The 20,839-nt window shown below is 44.1% G+C and overlaps 1 protein-coding gene across 2 annotated transcripts in view; it reads right to left on the bottom strand.

The window, feature by feature from the left end:
- Positions 1–20,839, bottom strand: part of LOC124466803 (retinoic acid receptor beta-like) — a 74,847-nt gene that overhangs the window by 23,964 nt on the left and 30,044 nt on the right. The window contains exons 1-2 of one of the 2 annotated variants that reach the window (XM_047018678.1): positions 12,479–13,203; positions 4,396–4,544 (exon numbers count right to left, since the gene is read on the bottom strand). In XM_047018678.1, coding sequence (XP_046874634.1) covers positions 4,396–4,544; positions 12,479–12,683 — 354 coding nt within the window. In that variant the 5' untranslated portion in view covers positions 12,684–13,203. Of the gene's footprint in view, positions 1–4,395; positions 4,545–12,478; positions 13,204–20,839 lie in introns of those variants that run through there. The other variant, XM_047018679.1, reaches the window with a different exon arrangement.

Genomic DNA, 20,839 nt, shown 5'->3' on the forward strand with positions numbered 1-20,839 from the left:
AGAAATTATTTAAATAACTAGTCGGACATACCTGTAATATTACTGTGACACAGTTCATAAGGTTAAAATTGGGATTTGATAACACATTTAGGTGGTAAACTGTAAAAGTCATCAACTGCACCGTGTATGACCTCATTGGTGTGAAAAAGGTACAGAGATTTTGGCACCCATTTCACTTGTTCCAGTTCAACACGCTCTCAACTGTTTACATTTGTTTGCCTAGTGGGTGTCATGATAAAGAGCCTTGTTTGACTGTCTGAGAGTCATTCTCTCCACACATACAACAGGACCCAGTCTACGGCAAACTCCTCTCAGGACAAAAGCAAACAGTCCACACCTCACTGTGGATCCAATCACACTTCTCCCACCTCCGGAAAAAGAACCAAACGCACACTAATACAAATATTTCTCTAACCCATGTACCGGTTCGCACACACAGAGATTCAGACACTCGCATACCCAGGCAACCGCGCTTCAGACAGTCTGAAAAACATCTGAAAGAATACAAACATTTTCTGTAACATGGGATTGGCCATGAAGAGAAGGGACACAAAACAAATTTCACCAGTTGAGCAGAAAATGCCATCAAAGGAGAGGGAGGCAGGACCAGTTAGGATAATCAGATCCACTTTCCGTCACACCCGTCCATGTGCCGAGCGTACTTGACCTTCTCCATTTGATTTCTCTCTCTATTAGAACTCAGGCGCTTTCATGTTGTAGAACGTTGACAAATCACATTATAGACTGTGTGTTAGCAGCTTCCGTCCTGCACTGAAGGAGGGGTCTACGTTATTATGACAGGCAGAACAGAGCCGCAGAGAGGCCCTAACAGATCCTAAACACCCCTCTCCCTCTCCCTCTCCCTCTCCCTCTCCCTCTCCCTCTCCCTCTCCCTCTCCCTCTCCCTCTCCCTCTCCCTCACCCTCACCCTCTCCCTCTCCCTCTCCCTCTCCCTCACTCTCACTCTCTGTTTTCTATCTCCCTCTCTCCTGGCCTATCTTCTTGCTTTCCCCTCTTTTTCCTCTTTCTCTCTCCCTCTTCCCGCTCTAAACTGTCATCAAAACAAAGCTTATAATCATTCATTCCACATCTCTATCAGACAACAGGAAGTAAGTAAAGGTATTCGAAAAAACCCAATAACAGAGAGGTGTGGAGAGAAGGTCCTGGGAGACTGGAGCATGCTAAACAGCTCTGGGTGAGCCACATCCATGTGTGTGTGTGTGTTTGTACGCTCGTGTGAGTGTGTGTAGGTGCGCTCGTGTGTGTGTGAGTGTTGGGGGGGGGTCGTATGGATGTTTGACACACAGATTTAGCGGAAGTGTGTAGAAGGCAGCACAAAATCACTATATTAATTTTCTTAAAATGGATTCAAAAAAGATGTGGCCTTCCTCCCTCCTGCTTGTCAACCTGGTTCAGTCAAACCAATCCCTTTATACCCACGCCACAGTACTAAAGAACAAGGGGAGGGAAGGGGCAGGCGTTTTTGCCCAAAAACTGTCAGCAAGGACAAGGTACTAAAATACTTTATCCTTGTCGGTTTTTGAAACATTTTCAAAAACCTTCATGTGGGTCTTAGTTGGCTGTACACGATACACAATTTGACAGGCCTTCCAAACAACCCCTTACTGTTTCACACGTTTCACATGTTTCACACCAGTCAGTTATGCCTTATTCACACTGCTGTGACTGCCCTCGGCTCCGATGTTCCCAGGCTGATACAGTCGGCCCGCAGCTACGGAGACATGTTGAAGAGCATACTGTACCAGCCAAACCAAGTTCCCTCATAAGCGACCTCACTTGGAACACACAGGAGCGCGATGAGGGTGAGACAGCCTTGAAGACTATACTGGGTCCAGAACACTCAGACTTTCATCCAGGCAGCCCACCACAAAGCTCCATTCTGCTTCTGACAGCTGAAGAGAGATAGATAAGAGCTGGTCTCCACTTTTCTAAGTACATCCACCAGACCATAGGTAGCCAAAGAACAGCTACACGCCTGTGACAGGCTATTTGATTCAAGTCTACTACAACTGTGCCTTTTAAAATAATTTATGGCCTGCTAGTTTTTCAATAGACCTGTAATAATAGGCTTCCATTGTAGTTAAGCTTCTGAAACTTACAATGGTCTCCATTTATTGAATCCTCCACTTGTTGAAAAGTATACACTCCTATAAATGTTGTAATCAACCTGAAAAGAAGCAACATTCAAGAGTTGATTCCCTATCTCTCATGCCTCGCTAACTAACTGTCACTGAAGCTTTCCTTGCCCAGCATAGTCAAGTTAGTTTCACAGTGTTTACCATTTGACAGTTATTTCATGATTCTATGGTATTGAAACCAGATTCAAGGCCTATTCCCCCTAGCCTGAGGCACTAGCGTAAAAGTAACTTTTACTTTAGGACACAAAGGAGGGTGACACCAGCACTGTGTGACATTGGCAGACAGGAACACTGGAGGGCCCCTTGACAAAGAGCCGTCTTGACTTTGCGGCCTCCCTGACTGAGAACGAGGAGATAGCAGGCTGTCTTTGCATATGCATGCGCTTCTGGAGACCCATATGTCTGCTCTCCTTTTTACCAAGTCAAATCACATGCCCTCCACACATATCAAACAGAGTGTGTTCTTCTGTCAGATCATGGAAATGAAGGGGACCTGGGAGCAACGATGAAAAATCTCTAAAAGCTCAAACACACACACACACACACACACACACACACACACACACACACACACACACACACACACACACACACACACACACACACACACACACACACGTACGCACACACACATTCACATTAACTTAAGCTTTATTTGTTTGCAAGTGTAATTCGATCATTCACAGCGCTCTCCAGTGAAACTCAGGAGAGTGTGTAAAACCCTACAGCTGTGGGAGCACGCTCCGTTGAGCCTGTCCAATAGCAGGGCTCGGCCCCTTACACCCAGGACTACAATGCCTTTGCCATGGAGACTGAAACACGACACAGTCAAAGCTATAATCCGTCGCCTAATCCTTCCTAGTCAAGATGTCACAGAAATCAAAAGCTATTCTACCATGAGTTTGGCTATTTTTACATCTGTGCCTCACACAGTGGGGGTATATGTGCCATGAAACCATCTCACGCTCCCCCTGTTCTCACAAGCACTCAGGGAGACGTTGGCGTCTGTGTAGACCCTGCATGTGCCTTGAAGGGAAGAGGGGGTCAAAGGAGTTTGTTTATTGTTCGGACGTTATGATATAGGACGAGAATGACCGTTAGGAAAGTGTGTGTGTGTGTGTGTGTGAAAGTAGTTGTTTACAAGCAATGTGTCAATGTTTTCTGTTTTAATTGCAGTTGCTTTGCCTTCAAAATCCCCTCCAGTGTACGTATTCATATTATAACTCAATGGAGGTTGGCTGTGGGATAACGGTCAGGGGTTACGGCAGGCATAAGCCAAGGCTTAAATCATTGGATTCATGGCCACCTTGGTTGTCCAGGGAGAACTCAGTTTGACCCGAACCCCTGTGAGTGAGCTGATCACCACCTTCACTAAAAACTCCAAAGGATTTCTGGAATTCCTTCTATTCAATTACACATGGAGAGAGGGGGACAGAGAGAGAGAGAGAGAGAGAGAGAGAGAGAGAGAGAGAGAGAGAGAGAGAGAGAGAGAGAGAGAGAGAGAGAGAGAGAGAGAGAGAGGGAGAGAGAGAGAGACAGAGAGAGAGACAGAGAGAGAGAGAGGGAGAGAGAGACGGAGAGAGAGAGAGAGAGAGAGAGAGAGAGAGAGAGAGAGAGAGAGAGAGAGAGAGAGAGAGAGAGAGAGAGAGAGAGAGAGAGAGAGAGAGAGAGAGAGAGAGAGAGAGAAAGAAAGACAGAGAGAGAGACAGAGAGAAAGACAGAGAGAGAAAGACAGAGAGAAAGACAGAGAGAAGGTAAATGAGAGCACTACAGAACACTAGTACATCCATACTGAGCAGAGTAGAACATTGGTCCCTGTGTGCCCTTTCCATAATACCTGCAGCATAACAGGTCAAGGAGTGTGTTTTCGAGTTTCTTAATGGCCAGACTGCTGCTGTTTACTCAGCATCAGCTTTGAAAGCATTGATTCTAACTGGTTGACAGACATAAATGAGTTCAAAAAATAAATGAGTTGTCTCCATCAAGCCATGAATTCAGGGAAACAACACATTTAAAATGCTTAGGACATACTTCATCTTTGAATCTGTTGTTGATTTCCTGTTAAATCTTACTAGCCAATATAACATAATACGGTGGACGATATGATTTCGGATTACCTCAGTGATTCCTTGTTAATCATGTGTCTGTAATTGTAGATACCTGACTGTGTTTGAAGGGTTAGCTCCAAACAAGCGCTGAGAGAAAGTCTGGTTCGGTTGGCCAGCCGGAAGCTTACCTTGCATCCCTCACAGGCGCTGACGCCATAGTGGTACCCAGAGGACTTGTCCTGGCACACGAAGCAGGGCTTGTAGACTCGTGGTGGGGGCAGCGGAGATGGCGGACTGGGGACAAGCTCCTCAGAGCTGGTGCTCTGGGTCTCGATGGCTGCGGAGGGAACAGGCAGGAGAGATGTGAGCGAGGATCGGAGGACAGTGGCCAGGTCAGGGCATGCTGCCGAGACAATAGACCATGAGCAAATTGTGGTTTTGAGAATCAACGTTTTTTTCCACCTGTTTGCTACGAACGAGAATATATTTTTTCCGGTTTGCGTACATGCGCGGCCATGGGACCGAGGCTTTTGGGACATTTCCAAATGAAACCCCCATGCGTATGCATTCATACTTAATGATTTTCTGAGAAGCCCACCTGTGGCCCTATTAGGGTGCACTTTAATGCACAGTGGAATGGCTGGGTCAAACAAGGTACTGTGTGTTCTCTTTTCAATTTCCCAGAGTGCTGTCCTATCCCTGTCCCCGCTCCATCGATCGGCACACAGTCCTTCCAGCAGGTTGACTCATTGGATTACATTCTTCCGTACTTCATCAGAGCAAACTTAGTTATACATCATTAGAGGCCAACTCCATGCAACCCCTTCCCTTCCCCCGGTGGTTACATCTAATCTGCTACTAGATTGAACCTCAAAGGCTGTTGATTCAACCAAACATTAAGGTTTGACCGCAAAATGGTTGTGTTATGCAGTGGAGAGCCATATGGATGAGAGGGAAGATTGAAGTGTTAGTGTGTATGTCTCTTTGTTTGAGTGTTTTTGTTGTTGGACGAAGGTCAGGATAGCTTGTTCATTCAAATTAAACCAAGCCATTATAAAAAGCATTCTTGTCCAGTCAGTCATTTGAAGGTAAAATGATTGATTTCTAAAGCAAAAATAATGAAAAGACACTTCCAGTGACTTGACTTGAACCGGATTTAATTGAATGAGACAGACATTTATATCTGGTCAGTTAGCTGTTCATCTCATTGCCAAAATGGTTTTCCCTCTGATGTGCCTAGCAGGGAGCAGAGTGAGCTTGGAGCCCGTTGGAATCATATGAAGAGACTGTCCCTCCACAGGGGGTTTCATCCAGTTTTATAAACCCACGCATGGGAATCATCTGTAGTATGTAAAACAAGGTGTTCCGTGTTCACATTACAGGGTTCCTGGCGTAACCACTGAGCCACAACACAAATGTATATTACATTTCCCAGGTGGCATGGAGCACTATACTCCTGTACCTGCCTGGTAAAAAAAAAAAAAAAAAACCTTCATGTAACTGATCTACCCTCGGAGCGTTTGAGACGGCTGGATAGCTACACAGAGGAGAGAGGGGTATTGCCTTCAACCTATTTCACCATGCAGGCGTACAGTTCACTTGGCCGCTGCCTATTTGAAACTCATGGCTGCTTCTAAGAGGCGCTGTGGACACCTGCAGACAGATGGGGCACAGAAGATGCATCCCTCGCCACTTTAAGTGTGTGTGTGTGAGAGAGAGAGAGAGGCTCCGCTGTATAGCCTGTTGGGCGCAGGGGACCTTTTTTCCATTTTCCGAGTGATTAAACCTGGACGTGACGGAGTCAACTTCCCTGCATGTTAACATACACACACACAGCACAGCTAGAAGAATGAAGGACAGCCACAGACAAGCGCACAGCTCAATGCGGGTTAGAGAAGACAGAGAAAAATGTCTGATGGTTTCTCCTCCTGAAATCTTAGCCCCCAGTTGAACCTGGCAGGGGGGGTCAAACATACACACCTTGTTGGAAGCATGTTTTCTGAATTTACAGGGAGGGAAAGTGGGGAGTGAAAACAAAACTCCTGATTTGTCAAGTCCAGCGTAACTAAGGGGGCATGAAAACTCGGATGTGTGCGTGTGTGTGTGTGTGATGTCTGCGTGTGTGTGACGTGTATGTGCGTATGCTCGTGCGAGGAGAAGCGACCCAGGCAGGCTCTGTAGGGGTCGGTTCATCCCCTGTCCTGCGGGGAAACACCTCCTGTCCACCTTTTCCACTCTGACTTCTGGCCAGTGACATGGCAAAAGATCACAGTCCTCCTTATCCCTTCTGGTCTGCGGGACACACAGATGGCAAGAGACCTGAGGCAGGGTCTGTTCTCTGTTCCACACACCGCACGCAATTGAACACAATGATATCGCAATGGCACCGAATTGGGTCAAAGCGGCTTTAAGCAACTAATCACAGAAGAGCAGTTGTCTCTGAATTCCACAATTTGTTTAGAAACCCCCAAAACTGACAAGGACCCGCATGGAGGCGCAAGAGCAGGTAAGAGACCAGGAGGGGAAGGGATAGAGTGCATGTGAAGTGGGAGTTAGTAAGAGAGCGTGAGACGGAGAGAGAGAGGGAGGAAAGAGGAGAAAAAGAGAGGAGGGCAGAGAGAAATGTTCTGCTATTCCCCAGGCTATTTGTGTATTTGGTCTGGTCTGAGGGGCGGCTGTGGTGATATGGGTGTGGAACGGTGGGCATAGTACTGGAGGATTAGGGGTTTATTGCGCTGAAACGTTGGGATCATTGAATACAGTCCCCCTCCTGGACTCAGCTGACAGTTTATCCAGTCTGGAAGTGTTTTTCTCCCTCTTCCTCCGGCTTCTCTGCAGGAACGGAGAGCACATAGCTCACATCCTCGAGGCCCAGAGTCAGAGGAAACGTCAGAGTTCACCCAGAGTACACCAAATTAGAACCAGCTTTCCTCAGCACTCGCAGACTCTACACATTTGATTGTGATGGATATACATAAGCCCCTTAAACACTTAAAAAGAAAGAAAAAAAAGGACAATGAAAAACAGCATACTAAATGTTTTCGAAGATTTCACCTACAAAAGTCCCTTCTCAGGAAGGGAACTGGCTTGGTAAAATCTATAGGGTGGTGGGAGTTGAAGTGTGTGTGTGTGTGTGTGTGTGGGGGGGGGGGGCTTCTGAACAGCTTCAGGGGACACGTTGTGCATAAAACTGGCCACATCACCGAAAGATAACATCAAAGTAAAATGTTTCAACTGATCAAGACATGGGGCAAAAGCCTGAATCAGGGTACCAGAGCTGAATGAACCTGGGTCCCTCAGAGGAATAGCACCACTCTCAGCACTGTTCCCTTCCTTTGACCTCTCTACAACCCCCGTGACCCCAATATGACTTCTGCTGAGAGGTCAAACTAGCGCTGGGGGCGGGTCGCAGGGCAATCATCTCTTCTAAACTCCATGTAGCACAAGCACAACAGGTGCGCTCCAACTTCAAAGCTCTAATAAAGACAGAGTGGGGAACTATGAGTTGTAAAAGAAGGAGAGAGCGAAGAGGGAAGAAGAGAGGAAAAGAAGGGGGATGGAGAGTTCCAGTGGGAAGTAGGGAAATGTCATAGTTTTTTTTTTATCCTTGGAAATTGTTGCCTTACAAGCTGGCCTGTGTTATGATTTTATGCTCCCCAGCCAGAACTTTAAGTGGTAATTTGATCCTGACGAAAGCTCTGAAGTTGTTAAAACATGTCAAGTCCGCTCTTTCCTAAGCTCCACACTGGGTGAGTCAGCCAACAGTGTAAGGAAAGTCTGCCTAAACGAGAGTGTCTTGCAGAGGACCAATAACACACTTCAGCAGAAGGATTATTTGAAGGTTGGAAAATTCATCAAATTCAAATAATTTCTTATTCATCAGCCCTAGGAACCAGACACAACATCACCATCAACTGAATCATGAAAAAAGGAGGAATTTTTCAGTCATGCAGACGAAGCATGGCCTGTCAACAGACAGCTTCCCCTCGTTTCAAAGTTGTACACAGCTTTTAACACCGCCACCCACCACCACCACCCCCCTATCCCACTAAGCTGTCATTTGCAGGCATGCAAAATTCACTTTGTGTGCAAGCTGTGCCAATAGCTTTTCATGTCCTTATCAGAGGCGCATACGCCTTGAAGACAGAGACCCTCCAATTAGCCTATATCACAAACATACACTGAACACTATATTATGCTGTAATCTTGTCGATCTGTTTGTATCAAAGAGAGGACCTCAAATGACTGTGAGAAGACATGCAGTCTCATGGGCAGCCAGTGTAACTGCCAATATTAAGCTCTAATTTTTTTAGCAAGTGTGTGCATTCATATTATAATCAAAGGGAATTATCTCTGGCACACCATACTGACCACATACTGCACTGTTTTTACACGCTTGAGTAAACACACACACAAACACAAGACTCCTACGTGACATGTCTCTTTGAAACAACAACAACAATTATCTGTGTGACAAAACATCCCATCATAAAAATGATTTCCTCCCAGCTTTGTCTAACCTGCATGGATAATGTTGGAGGTAGTGACAAGAGCAAATTATATAATTAGGGCACAATGGACAGGGGGTTATTCTCTCAGTAAAAACACACCTTACAATTTTGTACAAAGGTAGACATGAACATTCCAAATTAACATCTCAACTAAAAAGGAGAAGTGTGTTGGAGAAGCTTTCGCTGACAATGTAGCTAATTAATTCCCAGGGGCTTTCCATTATCCTGAATAAATAATTTAATAAGGCAACATTTCAATGAACTCGCTCAGGAAGCTTTTCAAATCAAAGTCTAATTCATACTGTGCTTTATTCAAACATGAGAGGGCAAAAGGTTTCCAGCACAATGGCACAAAAGGCTAATGTGTATGTGTGTGAACCAGCATCCAGAAATAAACTCCAATCAACGTTATCTTGTTCTGATCCACGGCCTGGTTGATGAATTCAATCTTTTTATCAGCCTAATTTGCGTTCTACTTTTAATGGCAGTGATATTCTAATTGCACTGAATTGCAAATCAAAGGCACCTAGGTGTCATTTTTAATTACAGTGATCATTTATTTTAATGCCGAAGATGATTTAATTATTCCTGGTTGCTTAAGCAACACACATGCTGTAATGAGTTAACAGGGAAACTGTGTTTTCTAATATGATCCCAGCAAAGATATGCAGGAACTCAGCCCACCATTCTCACGAGTCTTTGGATTACTGTGTCACCTCAAAAATGTACTCGTGTAAATATGTTAACGCCTGAAATGACACAATTTGTAAGATTATTACAGATTTTTTCTAAAGCCAAAGCAAATCAATAAACAAATGTTTTGACATTGTTGTTGTAGCCTACTTGATACTATAATGAACTTAAACTAAAACAAACCTTGTGATTCTTTTCATCAATAGATCTATTTTTATATTGTTATTATATTTAGCATCTATAATTATATCGTTTATCATACCAATCATTGTCACTCCTGCTGTGGGGTTACCGATTAGATTTTTTGTTTTTGTATTTGATGAATTGGTTAACCCAGAGTTCTGTCAATACATTTATGACCAGAAAAACATAAATGGCCTAATAAAATCTAAGCTTTGACACAATGATCCAGAAAAACGGTTTGATCAAACAAATTGCTTGTGTAAAGAGCAAATGGATTGAGGAACTTCTAGTAGCAACCTTTTCCACTTTACCTTCACTGATAAGAAACCCCTCAAGACTAATGTGTGCCCCTCGAGCAAACATGTCCCGGGAAGTGCCAGTGAGACAGCGCTTAAGCTTATCTTTACGCCGTCGTTATATTTTCAAAATAAATCACGGAACAGGAGGGGATAGGGCTAAACAAACACTTCACGTGCTTGGATATCGCGCTTTCACAATAAGCGAAGGCTCAGACAAACACAGATAAGCCAACTATTTCCATATTAACCATCTGAAACGGTATGAGTTGCAGTTTAGCAACTTGTGAGGGGATATGAATGGAAGCCATTAGTCTTCCCATAAAAAAGAGACAGTCTAATGTGACTTGTTTAAAATGCAGAGATTGATTTGACGTCTAACATTTGTAGCCAGCTAACGGTTGAAATTTCGACTGGACATTTATCTAAATGAGCGTCCTATCGGACTTCTCCGAGGTCTAGGTGACTGGCCGCCCCCTGTCATCTCTCGTGCTGGGGTGGAGGTGTCAAAGCGCAGCCTGAGTTTACTCTTAGCATTCCTTAGTCCGGTGTGGGACATGCAATCAGATAAAGAACATAGGCTACATCAGCAAGTTAAGACTGCTTCAATGGCCAGAATTTATGACCCGGTGGATAAAATATGGCTCTGTAAAGGACTCTTAAAGTTTGATCTAGTTAGTGAGCTGCTTCAATTCGTCCGATCAAGCCCTCAAGTTTTTGGAATTGAACTCTGTACAGTGCGCATTATAATTATGCTTGGCAGGCCAGTAGCCTACCTAAACGAGTGACACCAGGGCCGTAACTACCATTGAGGACACCGAGGTCGTGTCCTCTGTATTTTTTTTTCGTATTTCTGTATTTTTTTTTTGCTTAAATTGTGGTATATAAACTCAAAATAAAGTACACGTGAAACTGACTGCAGGACGATGATCTTGGTCTCCCACAAACCGTAACGTGATTTTATACTTAAAGAGCCGAGTAGCTCAAGAGTTTGGACATACGTGCTGGGCGTCATCAACAAAACGTACTGTCGTTATGGTAACCACCAAACACAAGTCGGACGCTGATGTTACCGCCATAGACATACCGCTACTGTTAGTGAATAGCCTATGTTAGTTAAAGTCACTGGAAGAGGAGCGCAGCAAACTAAACATGTAGGTTAAGAGAAGTTTAAGTGGCAGATGACTGTGAGAAGAAAGATTCATTTTCATGTGGAAATATTTGTATTGCAGCAGCGTACTACTCAGATAAGGAAACATCAAATCAAAGTTTGGTTAACTCCGTCAGTACCGGTTGTCAATCAATTTCCACCGGTTGAATCAACATTCATTTTGCGATTGATATGTCATTGATGTGATTGATTGAAAATGAAATTCTGTGGCAATTGGGAAATATCAAACTGACTCGCTATCGCTCGGTCGATACGTTCCAGCCTCAGTTTGATATTTCCCGGCATGACCGAACGGTCGAGGTTAGTAAGTAGTTTATTATATGGCAATTTTAGATTATTTTCATTTTGTAAACGAAAATAAATGGTACCTTTAGGCTAATTGTAGCTAGCTCTCAAGTCTTCTCACGGTGTGTTTCATGTGTTGCCAAGCAACTCATTGCTTTTGATAGAAAGCGGACAACATGGTTCTGCTAAAATGGCTTTAATTTCATCACAAAATAACGACACAAGTGATTCAAAGAGTCTGGTCTTCATCCTCACTTTCGATGACAAAGCTTTTCAGCATCATCTGGATAGTCAAACTCAGCAGCTGACTCGTCGATATCGCTCATTTTGAAGCTGACGTCAGAGGGCAATACGGATCCGTATTGACCGGCGAGGAGGGCAATACGCGGCTGGGGTGACTACCCATTATCCAATCAGAACGCTCGTACCGTCGTTGCCATATAATAATAATTTAAAAAAAATTGTGGTAACTTGCCCTTACTTCATGAGTCCCATAAAGGTCCTTCAAAAAGCCTCAGAATGCCCCATGTTTACCTCAAAATTTAAAAAGCTCCACACCGCCCCATATTAAAAAGTCATAATGATGATGTTTTTGCTCCTTAAGACTCAATAAGAGAAAATGGCCATATTTAAATAATGTAATTTAAAAAAATTCCGGGGGAGCATGCCCCCGAACCCGCCAAGAAGTTCTGACTCATAACCTCAGTATTTTTTGGGCCCTGCGTACGGCCCTGAGTGACACTAACTAGCCCACTACACTTTGTGACAGGCAACTTGCCGTCACACCGTTTCTAGCACACTATCATGATTTAATGAGCAATAAAGAGGATGGAAGGGCCCCCAGTCTTCAACTTGCGTGTGCTTGTCAGAAAATGCAATATTTGTATGAAACGCTAATTAAGCAATATCCTAGTTTACTTTAAGAAACACTTATTCAGCCTATACATTTAGATGAATAATAGTCGAGATAATGTTTAAGACAAGTGTGGGAAACACCTGTGGCATGGATAAGTAACCTGTTATTTATCGATATCTACTCCGACTGGAGTTTTGTACCACTGGTATTAAGGCATGCTTTAACCTATATAGGCTACATTTAGAAAACAATTGAACAACTAAAAGCTGAACCTACACTGAGCGCTCCGGCGATGCTGCCAATCTCTTTGAGTCAGTCCGCTGAAGCATGCTTTCAATGCCTTTTCCTGCAGCATACACGAAGAGGGACCCGAAGTGTAGAAATCCAGCATTTGTCCTGGACTCACGGCAAGCACATCCATACAGTCAAACATGATGGAGCTTTGCAACTGTATACTATTATATGTTTTGTCCTTTAGCATGAATAAGAACTGCAAACATAAGTCCACAGAACTCCATCAAAGTCTGTCCCTTTTTTGGCACGTATATCTTGGTAGGCAATTCTTCCTTGTGTAGATTCATGAATAATGACAGACACCCCTGTTAAAAGCTTGAAATTGATCCAAATGGTAATTTGCCATTTTACTGCGTTGTCAAGTTATTGCGATGATAGGTGTGTCAGCCAGTCACCTCCGTAATATCCCAACGTGTTTATCGCGAAACGTTGTCCACTGCCGTCCCGTAGGTTTACAAACACAAGAGAGAGTCCTCGCTCGAGCCCGCGGTATTGAAATATTATTTTATAAATATCATAGATCGCGTTTAAAACCACATCTCCCTTTCGATGACGAATTGGTTATCCTGCCTCCACGCAGCTCATTTCCTACTAGTTTTGTCACAGAGAATGAAAGATTGAATTGCCTAATATATGCGAGTGAACTTTCTATGAACCCTTCCGAGGCTGCTAACCTTCAAATGACCCAACCAGTCTGACATCACCAAGTCCCAGGATTCTCACACAGCCTCAAAACCACAAGCACTTCTGCAGCGGGAGCGAGGCAGAAAAGAGAAACGCTTCTAAGAACGTCCTTTCTTTAGTAGGAAACACATTTCCTTAAACAAAACATAGGTTTCCTCAATATCTTTAATGTAGGCTATCCCACGAAGCGGGATTTTGCCCGTTTTACCTACAATTTACAGCAGTTTATTCAAGTTTTAGATCGTGTTTCTTACGGCAGTGTGCGCTTGCAATTATGAAAAATATTTCTAAAAAGTTAAACAAAAGAAGAATTCAGTTACAACGAACGTTTTCCCCATTTTTTGAGCATGCCTCGACATCGTACGATTTTCGATGTCAAAATGAGCGCATTAAACTCAGCACTTCATGACTTATAGTGTAGACTATTATGGTAGCATATCGCTCCTCAATGCTTCCCTATCACGAACATGAATATGTCAATTAATTAAAATGTTGATTATTGCATAAAAAACAACATAACAAATGTATTCTAAAGTTCTCAATCATAACAGTAATAGACATTAGCACATGCGTAAATAGCCCTAAGCCTTTAAGATGTGTTACTATCATACTAATTATCATCATCTTAACATGTTATTAGCCTTTCAGGTATAATGCATGTGTTACGTTTCAGTATCAAGCAACTGAATAACTTGCTGCAGAAAGGCAGGTTTCACACACCAGGGTTAATAATCAGACAGTAGCCTATTATTCAGTCACAGCTCCAATTATTCCCAAATAAATGTACACTTTACCTGAAATACACTAGTTGGCAGACATTCCTTTCTCTCTCTCTCACACACACACATACGCACACACACTCTCACTCCCTCCCACCATTCACTCTCTCTTTCCATCTCTCTGTCACAGGATAGGAGCAGTAGGAGTCTGCCCCTCACCACGACTGAGTAAACAGACCATTACAGCCCTGCATGGGCTCCAAACTCTTGTCCAGGCCACAACCGCAGGCTGGCTTTCAGCTGATGTTCCAAAAAATAGATCACTTCCTGGTTACCAGGACGGCAGGAGGAACAATTTGCCATGTTACTGCTGAGCTATACTTCCGTTAAGGTGAATATTGTTACAGTAGTAAGCCCAACTAAGAAGCTGATTTGACATTGAGGAAAAAGTTATTTATGTGGAAGGGTCGTTCTGAACTAGACTAATTAACAGCTGTTAACAGCTGTCCTTCAACATGAAGAAGAAAATGTCAATAGTGAATTGATCTTGACATCTTCAAAATTACGCTCTGGATAAGAGCATCTGCTAAGTGAACAAATGTAAATTAATAACACCTTTGTTTTTTGTTTGTTAGTGCTCATATATGCTCTGCATGTACGCTCTGCACTCCATGGGAACTTTAGCACTGATTACATGTTCTACCTAGCATGTTTATTGCTTGTAAGATACAAACACGTAAAGTCAGCAGCAGGCCATGTTAAGAGGGTCAATTCCTAGAAACTGATACAGAGCCTCCAGTTACAATACCAAACTATCAGTAACAGCTGTCATAGGTGCACGTTACATGAAACAAATCTGACAAACTGTAACCCTGTAACTCTGTAACCCGTCCAAATTCTCGGACTCCTCTTGTTGCAATAATATGATATGATGGTCCTTGTATGAACATGATGTTTCAGAGAGAGAGAGAGAGAGAGAGAGAGATGTGCTCGTTCACTGAGGGGAGAACTATCCCCACGGAGCTTATGAATACTGCAGCAGGGCCGACAACCGAGCTGAAAAGGTACCCGAGCCCCCCCACGTACACCACCTGACCCCCGCTGCTCACCCACTGTAACAGTAGCCCCCCCCCCAACCCCCCACCCCCCCACCCCCCACCCCCACCCCCCATTAGCCAGTCCATGCAGGTAATGAATACACCTGGATATACACCTGTAATTAGAAGGTGATAATGAACCCGTCCATCAAGATAAGCCGCTTTCTGGCATCGATGCCCCGCAGCTCTTGGCAGCCACTGGCCAAAGGCACCGGCCCGTGATGCTAAGAGTATACAGCTGATCATTTAATAAGGCCGGATAAAGCTTGACTTTTTTTTTTTAAGAGCGTCACACTGGTCAGACAGCGTTCGGCCATCTTTATGTTTAGTTTTGCATGGTCAATGCTTGGAGGTGTATACAACTCCTAATGTATAGTCTGCAGCCTCAAGCATCTTTAACATAATTTTTCAATTTTACTTTCAGTAACATATAAATAAGAAGAGTCTGTTTTATAGAACTTGTTAATTCCTCCATGATTTTTATATAGTTTGAACAACAATTTCTTATCTGCACATGCACTCAGCCCACATGTAATTTAATTGAGCTTGCATGACAAAAGCTAGGATTATTTTTCAGGAGGACTTGCAGTGAACCCAGCTTCTCCCAGTCTTCAATAGGAATCATCATTTGCTCATACATTTCCAGAATCCTGTACCGAATCCTCTACCTCAATCAACAACAGTTTATATAAAGCAAAGCCACCACTCAATATAGACTGACACGTTGTTTCCACACCCTTCATTGCCTGAGTGCAGAAAACAACCATTCATTTGTATAGTCTCAAATGTTTAGGGAATTTGATTATATATTGTTCAATGAATTTATTCAAACAATTGACCTAATGTGTGATTTGGAAACAGAGAAAGTAAAGCTAACTAAACCCAAGTTGTGCAATTGCTTGTCTTTATCAGCAATGCTTTCTCATTGCACAAAAGTAAAGGATCTTTCTTTATGTATTCACATTCTTCTCCACTCTCTGCCATACTCTGAAGACAAACCTTCACTCACTAGGCAGTATTAAATGAGTTCCAGGTGAACAAAGTTGGGAGTGACTGGCTGAGTACACCAAGAAAAACCCTGCATGCAGAAAACACAAACCAAATTCATCCTTTGAAAAAAGTATCCCCAAAGCTTGTGTGTGTGCGCTCCAAGTAGCTTTGAATGTTCTCGAGCTAAGTTCAGTCACCAAGGGAACAATTGAACACCCTTTTCAGAATTATATTTAGCAATTCTAGTTGACCTTTTCACCTTATGTAGAGGATCCCATTTGAATTCCTTGACAGTTCTTTGAAAAAGGAACAGTTTTTTTATTTTTTTTATTTGCAGCGTGAAACACCTTCCCGCCTATTTTGACGATCTGAAACGCAAGTATCAAAACGCGAAGCGCAAGTAACTTTCTGGGCAGGACTCCGCCGCTGTTGCTATTATACCGGCGGGATAAATGACTTTGCGCCTGGGTTGGTCTGAAGTAGCTACATTACTAATAGGTGTGGTTTGGGCGCAATGTGCAATAAACCAATCAGAGCGTCATCTCACATTCCCTTTAAGAGCAGCGCTTGTTCCATGGCGGTTTGCTATTATAACGGCGGATTTGCCAGGCGCACGCCAGGAGGTTTACTTAATTTAAGAAACAGTAGAATCTATATGTTTATTGTTTGGGCCTTCCTGCCACATTAAATTCTGTGTTTGTGTAACATAGGCTACATGGCGAATACACCGAATTCTGATTCTGATCCTGATGGAGACGGGAGAAGAAACCCACCCAAATTAGCTTCAGTTAAACAGGCGTGGGAGGAAATTGCCACAATTGTTACAAATCAAGTTCACATAGATATAGAGATTTCTCATGAAAATCTTTTTATAATTATTGAAGAAATGTAACACGGCATAAATCAAAACAATGTAACGTAACTTTGCAGAAAGAAGACCCTGGCATCGCCAGCAGTGTGCACGGACCAAGCTTGGGCCCTTAAAATAGCATCTCAATAATACGCCATTGAGTTTAGACCACGTTTTTCCTGGTCAGTGGCGGAATAGTTTTTCGGAAACTGCAAAATAGCACCAGGGAACGTTTGCGCAGGAACACGCCTCCTTTTTCGCTGAACCGCCCACGGGAGCGCAAAGTCATTTCAACATGCGTCTGTGGAGGGAAAAGTCGGCTTTGCGTCGAGTGCAAACTAGGAATGACACTTGCGTTGTTGACTAAGTCAATTGCGCTGGGTGCAGGATAGGGCCTCTTATGTCAAACAATAGAAAACAAAAGGTGAGTTAACAGAGATTGTTAACGGTAACTTTGTAAAGGTGTTTGTGTCTGTCTACATCTATATATTAACGTGTCCCCCGCCCCCCGTGGTTCTGTGCACCTTCTACCTAAGGGGGAATGTGTATCGCCACAATGTTGAGACCGTGTGTCAGTTGGGGTTACTGGCGAAGAGCCAGTGCGAGTGGAACCATATATGCCATGACCAACGTTTCTTATACTACTAATTGAGTCTTCCTTCCTAAACCACATTCACTGACATGGGATTCACTAATCCGAAAAAAACTACAGAATTCCACTAATAATGCTTGCATCACAAATTACATTATTGGTCCCGTTATACAATGTACTCCTTTGACTGAGGAGAGATAGATACGTGATTGTGAACAAAGAGTTCACGAGGACAATGGACCTTCCTATGTTATGATCAGAATATTTACAGTGAACATTTGTCTTAGGACAAAAGCTAATGAACATCGACTGTGTGGGCAATCTTGACTCATTCCAGACGTGCAGTAGCGCAGGCCAGGGCTATGGAGGAGGGAACCATTACAAACTAGCAGGCAATAATGGAGGCTCATTTACAGCTAACAGCCTAAGTACCTACAGCAACGACTCCCCTGTTGGGAATCTGGGTCGATGCAGATGCCGTACTTACTCTCCAGTCTAAGTGTTTTAATGTGATCGCTCCTATTGTTTACTCTTTTCCCACCTACAGGACCAAGTGTGGCGGTAGTCTGGGCTCATTTATAAGTTAGTGTGTATCTTAGGATGGATAAGGCATTGAGAAAGGTGGGGGCGTAGAGATCATGTTTAGTTTTTCACCAAAGTGTTTAGCTCACAGAACATGAAACCCATCGTGTTGCCATATTGTTTCCTTGCATGTCGTTCAAAGCAGTTAACCGGTCTATTATTTTGTGAATAACACAGTAAACCTTGGTTCTGTTGCTAGACGACAGAGGGCAAAGCCACATCATCACTCTTCTGTCAGCAGGAAGTGTCGACAACAAAAAATCCGGAGATCAACATTCCTTCCACAGCAGCCGCCCCAAAACCCGCCCGCCCGCCCGCCCTCACTCACACCCACCAGTCCTGACCTGTCCTTAAAAGAGGGGCTGCCCCTCCCTCCCTGTTGCTGCGTGGTTGATGAGAGCTACCCATCCACTAGGCCGGCTTCTCTGTGGCTCGAAGAGGGATTACCGGCGTTCAGGCGGTTTCACATGGTGAGCTCCAGCCTGTCTGATCACAGAGCTGCTCGGCTATCTCCCCACCTCGCCCCAGAGGCCTGTGATTTTACAGAGATTAGAACACAAAGTCCCATAATCTCTCCCTCTGCACTCTTACTATTGATGGCCATCTCAAACGTGCTCTCCTGGCCCCTCATGCACACACACACACACACGTAGATGTGTACATTAACACTCTCACACAAGCACACAAAGGAGAGAGAGACTTTCTTACAGAAAACGGTACAGATTTTTTTTTTATATCGCACTGCAGCTCCTCTGCTGTTGACTATAAACGATCGCATCGTTCAAGCATCCAAATAAAAATAAAAATTACAACTGCTATTATAGAGCATTCAGAGAGTTCTAATGACTTGATTTGTGAACAGGGATGGTGTAGGTTTTTAATAATTACCCTTTGAGAAAAGTACTAAGTTTTCTCCCATTAAGTGTTATGCATCCTTCAGCCTGGTTAGTCCAGTACATAACGGCAGAACACAGACGCCTAATTCAATCACAAAGCCCCAGGGCAGCCTAGGCAGTGTAACTACATCATGGTTAACCATCTTGATTTTATCTGAATTATAGAAAATGACAAGTGAACTTAACATGAACCAGAGTCAGGGTGGAATCCTCCTATTGGCATTTCTTAATCTAGGCAGGCTGGTGCCAGAAAATCAATACATTTCATTGGTGCTCGTCCTGGGCTGTTTTCTCTCACTCGGACTCTCACCGTCCTGAAGGGAATGGGGAGAGCCTCTGACACACTGCAGGCACGCAGGCGGGACAATGACCGTAAACGAAGTAATAGGAGGAGAGTGAGACGGCTGAGAAAGACAGAGAAAGAGAGCGGATGGAGACAGTCTGCTGTGCAAGGTAACCACTATTCCGACGCGCTGAACCTAAACAAAATATGTACCAGGAAGTTGGAACTAGGAAACACCCCCCAAATCTCTCAGCTGGATGTTTCTTTTTTTTCTTTTTTTTTACAGCAAACTTACTTTTCATCAGGTGCCATTAGGATTCCCATTCAAGTCATTGGATTGAGTTCATGCAGCATATCCAAGGTGCTGACAGGAGCTGATTACCCAATAAGTCGTGCACCCCTCTGAGGAGCCTGGAGGAGGGGTCACCCAAAGGACAGGCATGCAGGAGGGCCTTCCTGTGGGCCAACTATGACCCTACCACGGTGCCCTGCCCAGACCAGCCCAGTGAAGGGGAGGTGAAGGGAGGGGAGGGGCAGGGAAAAACGCTTCTTCCCCCACTGAATCTGCTCTCCGCTCACTCTCCCATTTTCTTTTGTCTCCTCTCTCTGTCTTTATCTCTCTCTCTTTGTCTCTGTTCAACACTCCACCCCCCCCCCCCAGCCCTCTCTCTACCCACTCACATCCCAGAACTGGAGTCTCTAGCCCCTTTTGCACAGCCTGTTCAAGGAGGGAATGTCGCGCCTTTACGCCGCCTTCTAGTTCTGTATAAAAGGTACGAACACGGATTGTGTGTGTGGGTCATTGTTGTATTGGCAGCAGAGGAGCTGAATCAACGTCGGTGTAAAAGAGAGAGCCGGCATGGTGGGACTTCACACACTAGAGGTCGATGCTGACGTCACGCCTCGGATTCCAGAACGCCAGAATGGGGAAAGAGAGAAGGAGGGAGACAGAGAGAGAGCGAGAGAGGGACGGCACGCTATCTAAAACCCCACACGGGGCGACAGTACGCCACATTTGTTTGGTTCAGTCACAGTGTAAACAAACAAAGCCACCACGAAGAGGGGTCTCCTTAACAGCCATATTGTGGGATCTCTGTGTCAAAAAAGGCCTTCAGTCTGGCTGTTTCTTTTATCCCCCAATCCCTACAGTACTCCTCCACTTTCAACTGCTTACTCTCTCCCCCTCTCCCTCTCTCCCTCCCTCCCTCTCTCTCTCTCCCTCTCTCTCCTGGTTGATATCACTCTGCTCACAGAACCCTGGATGTGAAAGGGTCGTGCTTTCAACTTCCTCCCATGACTTCTGCAGGTTAAGCAATCGACCCAGTAAATGTGTCGTTAGTGCTTTCTCACTGCAGAGTTGGTTTAGGGCACTGGGTCATGTCTTTGTCTGAGGTTGACAGTACTCTAGCCAGAGATGGGGCCAGAGAGAGGGAGATAAAGAGAGAGTGACATAAAGAGAAGCACAAAGATGAGGAAAAAGACTAAATGAAACATACAACTTTTCAAATATGCCATTTAAATGTGGCTATGAGATTCTTTAAGATCCATTCACTTCACCAAACTCTCTAAAAACACCTTGAACCCACCAAGCAGCCATTTGTGAATGTGAAGTATTTCAATTTTTCCTCTGAATTTCATTTGAAGGTGTGC

Source organism: Hypomesus transpacificus, chromosome 4 (assembly GCF_021917145.1).
Source record: "Hypomesus transpacificus isolate Combined female chromosome 4, fHypTra1, whole genome shotgun sequence".
NCBI lineage: Eukaryota > Metazoa > Chordata > Actinopteri > Osmeriformes > Osmeridae > Hypomesus > Hypomesus transpacificus.